Here is a 10,188-nt window from a genome sequence, read left to right as displayed (position 1 = left end):
TCCTCCTCCTCCTCCTCCTCCTCCTCCTCCTCCTCCTTCTCTTCCCGTGTCGGTGTCATCTCTGGCCCTCCCAGTCCTCTTTACTGTAACAGGTGATCACTGACCATCAGGAGGCCTTGGGACCCCTGCTCACTTCCACCTTGGCTGTGTGTCTGCAGCTGGTTTCTGCCTTCCCACTGGGAGTGGGGCTGGTCTCCAGCAGCTGCCTGCTCCTTCCTCCTCCCCCTACTCGCTGGTGTATCCCTTTTCTATGGTCCTTCCTTATTAAACTGACCAGTCCCCTCTTCCCCAAGCCCCTGTCGTCCTCAGAGCCCCTGGCTCTGCCCTGTAGAAATCTCTGATTTCTATTTCAGATACTTGTTGCCTCTTCCTTCTTTCTCTGGTTAGCTCCTTTTCCTTGCTTCCTATTTTCCCTGTGTTATAAGGCTCCTTGACAGGGATAGCTCTCCCAGTTATGCCACAGTATTTATAGTTTCCTGCCCTCATCTCATCAGAAGTTGTACGTATTTGGCTGGAGGACTCTCTTTCCTTTAAAAGGTTGCGCTCAAAGCCAGTGACTTGTAGTCATGCACAGAGTCAAGCAAACATCATCCGTGTCTCCAAGGGTTATAGGTATTTACATTCTTAAAATATGCTACATTGAAATACAGGTCAAGTCCTTTCCCCATTAAATTTATTTTTAAGTCATTTGCTAGCAGCTCACCTAGTTCAGAAGACATAATCAGAAGTGTACCATAATCCAGATTTCATACTGCAATTAGGGAACAAAACAAATGAGTAGTTATTAGTTGTTACACTTCAATTAAGGAAAGAGAAAAGGGGGGAAAGAAGCTGTCTCTTCTCATTTGGAAGGCTTTTCTGTGCCACACGGTGCTCCAGTTAAGAAAAGCTACCTACAGGAATCCCAAAGATAGAAATGCAGCATGCATCTTCTCTGCTCCCTCAGCACCCCCAATGTGTGTTTGGTATTTCCTTCAGAGAGAGAAACACAAGCTGAACCCTAACAGAAACCAGCAAGTAAATGTGAGAAAAGTCAGAACAAGAAAAGAAGAGTGGGAGAGAAGGAAAATGGGCATTGAGTTTATGAGTGACGCAAAGAAACTGGAGCAGGCAGGGAGCGCCAAAGAGGACAGAGTGCCCAGCGGGTTTGTTCTTTTGCTTTCTTTGGGTTCCCAGCCTCAGGCTGCCCCTGCTTCCGCCACCATGAGAGGATGTACAGCATCTCCTGGCCACGTGTCCCGTAACCTGGGCCAGGAGTGTGTGACTGTCTTACTAATGCCCACGGTGCTGCCCGGCTGCCACACTTGGGTCCTTCCTCTCCTCCTGAGGGCTTAGCGGGAGTCCTGTCCCTGCACCCAGTATCTTGCTCAGCTCTGCTCCACTAATCCAAGATCCCATTCCTTTCAGAGATTCACACCCAGTGTGTGTACAAAGAAAACTATGGAAAGAAGGCCTTTCCATAGTGCACTGCATTGCTTTCTTCTCTTTTGGTTAAATATATTTCTTCTGTTTAAGAAAAATACAATTCACTATACTGCATTCTTGATTTCTTTTCCTATTCTTACTGTTGATATTTATCCAGTTCACCTGCCATTTTATATTTTCTAATTATATGCTGTCAGTTCCATTGCCACTGAAATCTTCTGTCTTAGATCCTGTTTCAATTGAATGGTTTCTCTTGTAGCCTTCTTTCTTAGAGAAAAAGTATGCTGAAATACTGTGAAAAGGAGGCTCTGCTGTTTCCTGTTTGCCGGTCTGTCTGACTTGTTCACTTCAAAGCTGTGAATCTGAATCCATGTAACACTGGGGCTTGCTGCTGACTTATCATAATTATGTTGCTGCTTGAAATCTCTCACGGGGCTAGACCTAGTTGATAGTAAAGCAAATAAATGTCTGATTTTTGTGCATTAGCAATGTTATTATTCAAATACATGCACATACCTGTTAGCTGACAATTTTTAACTTAATTTAGATTTCCCCCACCTCTTGTTCTCAAATGCCAGGTCACATGCATCGGACGTTACCGATTATTCTTACCCAGCTACTCCCAACCATTCTCTGCACCCCCAGCCGGTGACCCCTTCCTACGCAGCTGGCGACGCCTCGCCACACGGGCCTGCAAGCCAGGCCGGGGAGCATGAGTACCGGCCCCCGTCTGCCTCGGCGAGGCACATGGCTCTCAACAGACCTCAGCAGCCACCGCCCCCGCCTCCCCCACAGGCCCCAGAGGGGTCCCAGGCCTCTGCACCAATGGCTCCAGCAGACTACGGGTAACTCAGTGTGCCTTGTACCCTAATCCCTACTGGCCTCGCATTTGAATCTTGCTATATGTCGTACGAGAATTTTAACTGATATTTTAGAGGCCAGGAGAGAGTCAAAGATGACTAGATGTAGATCCTAGCAGCAGTAACTTTCTGTGTGAAGTAAAGTAGGTGCAGTGGAAGCTCAGACTTACCAGCTCAGTCTCAGGCCACACTGCACATGTGCATGTTCCCTTACACACACTCCGAGTATTTGAATGGCTCTTTAAGCCAAGGCATTGATAAAAGGTAAAATGCCAATTTTGTGAACCTGTCCCAAACCCTCAAGTTTCTGGACACATCCTGGGTGGACCACAGACAATTGTTGTCACAGACGAGAAGACCACACCACAGAGCTCCCATGCCTCACTTCTCAGACTTGACCAAAGTCTCCTTTCTCGACCTCTGGCCACCTAGACATCATTCTGCCCCAGGCCCTCCTGTTCCTGACAAGTAGAATTCAGAGACCTTCATGTTCAGGTGTTTATCACTTTAGGCACCTCCCCCTCTCTCTCTCTCTTTTTTTTTTTTTTTTTTTTTTGGCTTTACCCTAGTCTTTAAATACTTAATTCCTCAGAGTTAGTGCCCAGAAAAGTTACCTTGTGTGGGTGTGTACTGCTGACCCGCGTCTGCGCCCCTGCCTGAATGACAGTCCTGCTCTCAAATGCTCTCCCTGGCCATGCACGCCTGGATATTTCCCATGTCAGGATCCCCAGAGTGGCTTGAGGCTGTGTCAGGCAAAGAGAGGGCCCATGGGCCAGTTGGTTAAATAGAATGAAAAATCTGCTGATTTCTATTCAGATGTCTTAGCTGTGTGACTTTTCAAAGCTTTTGATACACCTGGGCACTGCGGATATGGGGCATTTCCACAGGAGTGGGCTGGAGAATGTAGAAAGTTCCCAATCTGGTTGACATTAGAACCCTTAAAAGACAAGTTTGTGAGCTACTGCCTTGAGACCCAAGTGTGAAGGCTGCGCTGGTGCTGCCGTCCAGGCCTCTGCAGTCAGCTGCTTTATTCTGCCTTTCTTCAGGAAGTGCTGCACTTTTTGAGTGGTTCTCCTTTTGGTACATTTCAGTAGCAGGTCTTGAGTTCTGTCATGATGAATAATGTAGAACTGTGGAAATAACTGACCCAAGGTGTGCATGTTTGCATCCTGCCATGATTGAAGTGCAGGTGGCAATATGTGTTGTGTTGGGGGATGGCTCTGTTAGGAGTCTAAGAGCTCACAGGACGTGACCTTCTTTTGTTCCCTTGGTGACTGTTTCTCATATCTCTCTCAGGATACTTCCAGCGCAGATAATTGAGTATTACAACCCGTCAGGACCACCACCTCCGCCACCTCCTCCTGTGATTCCGTCTGCACAAACTGCCTTCGTCAGCCCTCTCCAGATCCCCATGCAACCCCCATTCCCCACATCAGCCGGCTCCACGCACGCAGCTCCTCCTCACCCGCCCTCCACTGGGCTCCTGGTCACAGCCCCGCCACCCCCAGGCCCACCGCCTCCCCCGCCAGGCCCTCCTGGCCCCGGGTCTTCTCTTTCGTCCTCCCCGATGCATGGCCCCCCAGCAGCGGAGGCGAAGCGGCAAGAGCCTACACAGCCACCAATCAGTGATGCTCGAAGCGACCTCCTCGCTGCTATTCGAATGGGTAAGTGGAGCCCCCAGACACACAGCCTGCCTTTCAGCAAGAGGTTTCTTCATGTCTCCAGCCAGCTACAGCCTGCTTGTCTTCAAATGACTACTCACTGTGTTTTTTAAAATAGAGTTAAAGGGATCTTATTTGATTTTTTTTTTAATAGTAGTTGTATTTTTGTCCAGCGTAAGGCAAACACAGTGTGATAAAGAATTGATGCCGAGTACGGTAGGCTCACACCTGTAATTCTAGCACTTTGGGAGGCCAAGACAGGTAGATAGCTTGAGCCCAGAAGTTCAAGAGCAGCCTGGGAAACATGGCGAAACCCTGTCTCTCCAAAAAATTCAAAAAGATTAGCTGGGCATGTTGGCATGCACCTGTAGTCCCAGCTGCTCAGGATGCTGAGGTGGGAGGACTGCTTGAGTGCGGGAGTTCAGGGTTACAGTGACCATGGTTGTTCCCCTGCACTTCAGCCTAGGCAACAGAGTGAGACCCGTCTCAAAAAAAAGTAAAAAAAGAATTGAAATTAGAAAGTCTTTATTTAACTGGAAACCAGAAACCCAGCAACTGAAATGATCCATTAATTAATTAGATATCTTCTCTGCATTCTACTTTAAGGGGAAAAGTATAAATGAAAGAAAGTGGGCTCATATTAATGATTTAATTCTTTAAACAAAGAATTTGTCCTGGACTTGTCATATTTGCTTGATGTGCTAAGCCAGTGGTTTTTCAGAATCTATAATAGTCAACAGCATAACCCTTGTGTCAGATGAAAGTCCCACCCTGACCCCCTGACCACGAAACACATGGAAACGGAACATCTGAGGTGGTAGTGGGTGGGGAACCTGGCCTTGCCTGTCTTGGGCTGCCCAGAGAGCCCCTGGGAACCTCCAGCCCACACCGTGGATTCTTAACCAGGTCCCAGCCCAGGTTGGTCGAGGGTCACTGACACGTGGGACTGTTTAAAGAGCTTCTCACCTGTGGGGAGCTGCACAGACTTGATCACAGTTTAGTCATCTTATCTGGAAGTGACTGAGCAAGGAGCCTGGCTGCAGCCCACGAGCTCAGCATCAGGGATGTCCTTCAGAGAAGCTGTGTTGCTACTGCCTGTGCATTCTTCTTGTGTGCCCGTGAACCAGACCCACAGTGTGGCCCACACACCCTTCTAAAGACCCCAGGGTCCTCTGTTTATCTGGACATCATGGGCACACTTTTATTTTGTCAATTAAAAAAAGTCCTAGAGGTACATTAGCTCATCAATGTCAAATTTGGGGTCATAGTAGGACAGTGTTGCATTTGGTTCATTTTTAACACCTTGTAAGCCCTGTCCACCAAGAATGGGTACATAACCTATATCTAATCTTGAGGAAACATCTGATACACCCAAATCGAGAGACATTCTGCAGAATAGCTACCTATATTCTTCAAAAATGAGAAGGTTGTAAAACAAAGACTGAAGAACTGCCCAGATTAAAGGACATTAACAAAACTTGACAACCAATGTCACGGATAATTTCCATTGGATCCTGAACCAGGGGATAATCTTTTCTATTTACAATTAGATTGGGTCTTTTTGCAAAATTTGAATAATATTTCTAGGATGGATAGTAGTATGTATCCATACTAGTTTCATGATTTTGATTTTTTAGGTTGGTGGGGCAACAACACATGAACTATTTTAGGGGTAAAGGGACATTATATGCCATTTACTCTCAAATCGTCCAGAGAAAAGAATCTGTGTCTGTCTGTGTAAAGATGATAGGGGAAGACTGAGAAATAAATGTGGTCACATGTTAGTAGTTGGGGAATCCAAGTATATGGGAATGTTTTTCTGCTGGTCATAGCTGTTCTATAAATCAGAAATTATTTCAAAACAGTTAAAAAATGAATGGATGTCAGCTTAGGCAACATTGCAAGACTCTGCCTCTACAAAAAATATTATAAAATTTAGCTGTGCATGATGGCGTGCGCCTGTGATTCCAGCTACTCAGGAGACTGAGGTGAGAGGATAGCTTCAGCCCAGGAGGTCAAGGCTGCAGTGATCTGTGATCACGACACTGCGCTCCAGCCTGGGTCACAGAGTGAGACCCTGTCTCCAAAAAAAAAAAAAAAAGAGTAAACATTAAATCATCAAATACTTTATTTTGTTACTAAGCGAGAAAGTATAGATGATTATATTTTATGTCCCTTTGAACAGTGATTGTTGAATAAAGGTTTCTCAGATACTTCCACTTTAGCTGAGAGTGAGTAGCGTAGAACACTGTTTCCAAGGCTGTGGGTGCCGGCGCTGCCTACTAGATGTTCTGTGATGATAGAAGTGTTGCGGCCTATAGCAGAGAGTAGCCGCTATCCACATGCCAGTTCACACTTACAAGGCTATATGGGACCAGCGGCTGCCAGCTGGGATGGTGCAGCTCCGAAGTTTTCTCTGATAGTGTTCAGGTGCACTGAAATTATGAATTTTTAATACTTTAACACATTACTTTGTTACAAAAAATCTTCTCACTTTGCACATGTTTTTGCTCATGAAACTTTTAATATTCCCTGAGCTTTACTTCCCTCAAATTCCCAAAACTTTTTATCCGTAGTGTCAGTTAAAAAAAAAAAAAAAACTCCAGTAGACATATTTGTTCGTTTAGCTTTAATCCGGAGCCAGCAAAGGGATGTGATTCCGAGCCATGTGTTGTATCTGCAGGAATTCAGCTGAAAAAGGTGCAGGAGCAGCGGGAGCAGGAGGCCAAGCGGGAACCTGTGGGGAACGACGTGGCCACGATCCTGTCCCGGCGCATCGCTGTGGAGTACAGCGACTCCGACGACGACTCGGAGTTCGACGACAACGACTGGTCCGACTGAGCGGAGGCCGGTGGGGAGGCCGCGCGTGGGAGCGCGCTGAAGATGCTAAGTGGTCTCCACACCCAAATAGTGGTATTCTAATCCCGTAGCATAGCACCTTTTGTATAAATAATGTGATACTGCTTCTGCACATCCAAAAATTCTGGGTCTTTTCAGTATTTACTGTGTAATACTTAAGTGCCACTAAACATAGCAACTTGAGCTGCACATGAGGAATAGGCTGTCACTATCGCATTGTCCTGAAAACAGCATCTGCTTTCCTCTTGCCATGAGAGTATCTAGTGCAGTTTGGGTTTCCTCTTACTGATCAATATAACTCTGCAGACTTGCTGTGTGTTTGTGAAGCTGCCTGGTGTTAGGTCTCTGCAAGACTAATGACTATGTCAGAGTGATGTCTTCCAACCAGTAAGTGATATTGTTTCACCATTTGGGTTTTTTCTTTTCTTTTTTTAAAGGTTGTGTTTCTGAAGAAGTTGGTTTTAGAGGGAAAGGTTTAACAAATAGGGAGAATCAAATGTTTCTGCTTTCAGTTTCTTGGCTTGCTGATCTCTGAGTGAATCTGAATGCTCTGCTGAATAATTTCATTGCCTCTGCACATGCTTGTCAAATATGAAATTGGAAGGGCCTTTTCAGGCTGGGTTCCCTGTGGGCATTTGCTTCCTAAATGCCTGTTGATGGTTTTGCAAGAGAGTTCAGCAGCTCAACAGTAATCATGAAGAACAGGGTCCTTTTTCCTTCCAGGGCCATTGGAGATGATACTCAACTTACTTGCCAGCCCCTCCAGCGTGGCCACCAGCCAGCCGGAACAGATGCAAGCGGTCCATGACTCTGGGAACTGCACTGCTGAGCTGGGCCGAGCTGCGGCACCGGGCCTGGGCTGCAAAGGAGCCCTGCTCCTTTAATTTCCTGACAGCTGTGTCCAGAGTGAGCCGCAGGAGTTCTTAGCTCCTCAGCAAGCAACAGAGAGCACTTTAGATGGCACCTTATGCCACCTGATCTGAATTTTGAAAGCTTAGGTTTAGGTGAAAGTAGATATTGACAGCTATTCACCGTTCACGGTGCTGGGGCCAGATTAGGGATTACTCCTGTGAGGAGGGCCTTCACCCTGTCTGAGAAGCACATGGTTCTCCTCTCTCCTGTTGTTAGCACATCAAATGGTAAAAAGCACCTCATGAGATTCCCTTGATCATGCAGCACAGCACTGTGCCCTCACCTCCGCCCTTCCTGTTGCTCCCACGTGGCAATACCAGGGACCCATGGGGGAAACTGAAGAATGAGAGCTCTATATTTTGTAATTCTGGTTGAAAGGTAACTATTTGTGTAGAGTAAACAGGTGCGCCAGGCATTGATTATAGATATGCCTTGAAAAATATGCTAAGACCCTCGACTTACTAAGGACCTTAACCTACTTAACAGTACTTCATATGCATTGTGGTTATGTTACTGGGTTATGGTGAAGCGAAGAATCCGGAGCTACAAGTAGAGCTGTTTGAGGTGATGGTAGGAATGTGAACAGCATGGTGACTCGAGGGTTTTTGTTAATGCATCCGAGCAAGTCAGCCAGCCCCCAAGTCCCCTCAGTGTGTGTGTGTGTTTCGAGTGGACACCTGCTGAGCTTCTGGGCAGTGATTGCACAAAGCCTGTCCACTGGGTTCAGTCGTGTGGATCTGAATCCCTGGAAAGCCTCATGCCTGCATCCCCTTTTCAAGGCTGCTTCCCTGGCGTGTCTGTTCTCTCCTCTGTCCCAGGTGCTGGGGGCGTGCTCTTCAGCATCTCTTCCTAATGCTGGTCACCACTAGGCTGTCCCTATAAATTCCTTGAATATAAGTAACAGTTATTAATGAACTTCTAAATTTCTAATTTCTCTCTCTCTCTCTCTCTCTCTTTTTTTTTTTTCCCCAGAAAGGGCCTACTGCATTGGCATTATTCTTAGGACTTTTGAGACTTTTAAAGTCTTCCTTGCTTGTCTGTCTTGTTGCTTTTGTATTAGGAGTTCCCCATGTGGGTCAGGAACTCTCATTTGGTAATGCTTCTTTGTTTTTTATGGCCCTTCTGTTCTCAGGATGGAGAGAACACAGAAGCTATTATCCATGCCAGGATTTATTCTATATATATCTTATTACAATAAAATTAGTGGCACTTTATTCATAAATATTCATGAGCCTGTTAATTATTAGTTGTCTTCCTGTAGTTGAATCAACAAGTTATTTTCAGCTCTATTTTATGACTTGTGAAAAAGCTTTTGCCCTGTTGTGTTCCACAACCTTTAAGAGAATGGAAAATGACTAAAATCCAGTTTAGATGATTTTTAGAGTATTTTTCCAGCAAATTCAATTTATTCTGAAATTTAAATCCAGATCTTTTCTAATATGGTATTATATGAAAAGAATAAAGTCAAGATTTGAATTTTCAGTTTCATTTTCAAAAACCATTTACCAAAACAAATGGAGAAGAAACATTTAAAAGCACATTTCATTTCTGTGAACTTTGTTTTAAATTACAGTTATAAATTGTAAGGTAATTTTTAATTGTCCCCCGTATTACTTCTCCAGATCTGTTTTAGTTTAATGTCTTCTAAGCATTTTTCTCATAGCGTAGACGTAGGGAAGGGATGGAAAGTTTGCCCAGTCCCCGGTGGCTGCACGCACAGGAGGTGGCGGAGCACAAGGCAAGTGAGTTTGCCCTGTCAGCCCCGGACCATAAGCTTGGCTACACTGATGTTTTTCTTTACTAAGGATACTATCCAAAATTAACATTTCATCTCAGTAAATTTTTAGAACATCAAAATGTTTTCTGAGCACCAAGTGGCTAGGTTGTAAAAGTTTTGTAATAATTTGCAATTAAAATACATGATACATTTTAATCCATTAAAGACTAGTGGGAATGTATCAGCCAGAGTAGCAAGTAATTTTTGTTTTATAAATCAGAGTATCTGTCATCTTGCAGTATTACCAATGCTGTTGTAAATTGAATTTAAAGTGGTATTAAAAAAAAAAAACTCCTGTTAAACAATTTTTATCTGTTTGTATATCTTACTATAGATTATGTACAAGTAACATCTAAATAAAATGACACTTTTAACCCTAAGAGGTTTTGCTTCTTTATAACAGTGTTGTATGTTTGACATTTTGGGAAGAGAACTTGGTGTTAAGTGTTAGTTTTTGTTTTTAGCATTTTCCTTATTAGACAACAGAAGACACTACCTTGATTTCCATTTAAATTTCCACATAATTTTTGTGTCACCAAGAGTTGAGATTGAATTCCTGAGTGACTCGGGGAAGCAGCAGTCTGGTTAGAAAGCAAAGGCCATGCTGGGAGCGGGGAGCCCCCTGTTGAGAGGATAGAGCATGGGGCAAGAGGCTCTTCACCCCATTTCGCTCACCGATAATAGTAACATGCCG

General features: G+C 44.8%; 1 protein-coding gene across 4 annotated transcripts in view; it reads left to right on the top strand.

Moving 5' to 3' along the window:
- WASF3 (WASP family member 3) overlaps positions 1 to 9,874 on the top strand; it is a 116,921-nt gene extending 107,047 nt beyond the window's left edge. For 3 of the 4 annotated variants that reach the window (XM_037741696.1, XM_017537525.2, XM_037741695.1), the window contains 3 exons: positions 2,004 to 2,270; positions 3,582 to 3,949; positions 6,630 to 9,874. In XM_037741696.1, the coding sequence (XP_037597624.1) occupies positions 2,004 to 2,270; positions 3,582 to 3,949; positions 6,630 to 6,787 (793 nt within the window). In that variant the 3' untranslated portion in view covers positions 6,788 to 9,874. Of the gene's footprint in view, positions 1 to 978; positions 1,146 to 2,003; positions 2,271 to 3,581; positions 3,950 to 6,629 lie in introns of all 4 variants that reach the window. The other variant, XM_017537528.2, reaches the window with a different exon arrangement.
- Positions 9,875 to 10,188: the final 314 nt, after the last annotated feature.

Source organism: Cebus imitator, unplaced genomic scaffold (assembly GCF_001604975.1).
Source record: "Cebus imitator isolate Cc_AM_T3 unplaced genomic scaffold, Cebus_imitator-1.0 Scaffold103, whole genome shotgun sequence".
NCBI lineage: Eukaryota > Metazoa > Chordata > Mammalia > Primates > Cebidae > Cebus > Cebus imitator.
Note: the sequence above shows the minus strand (reverse complement) of the source record. Positions and strands in the feature narration are given on the sequence as shown.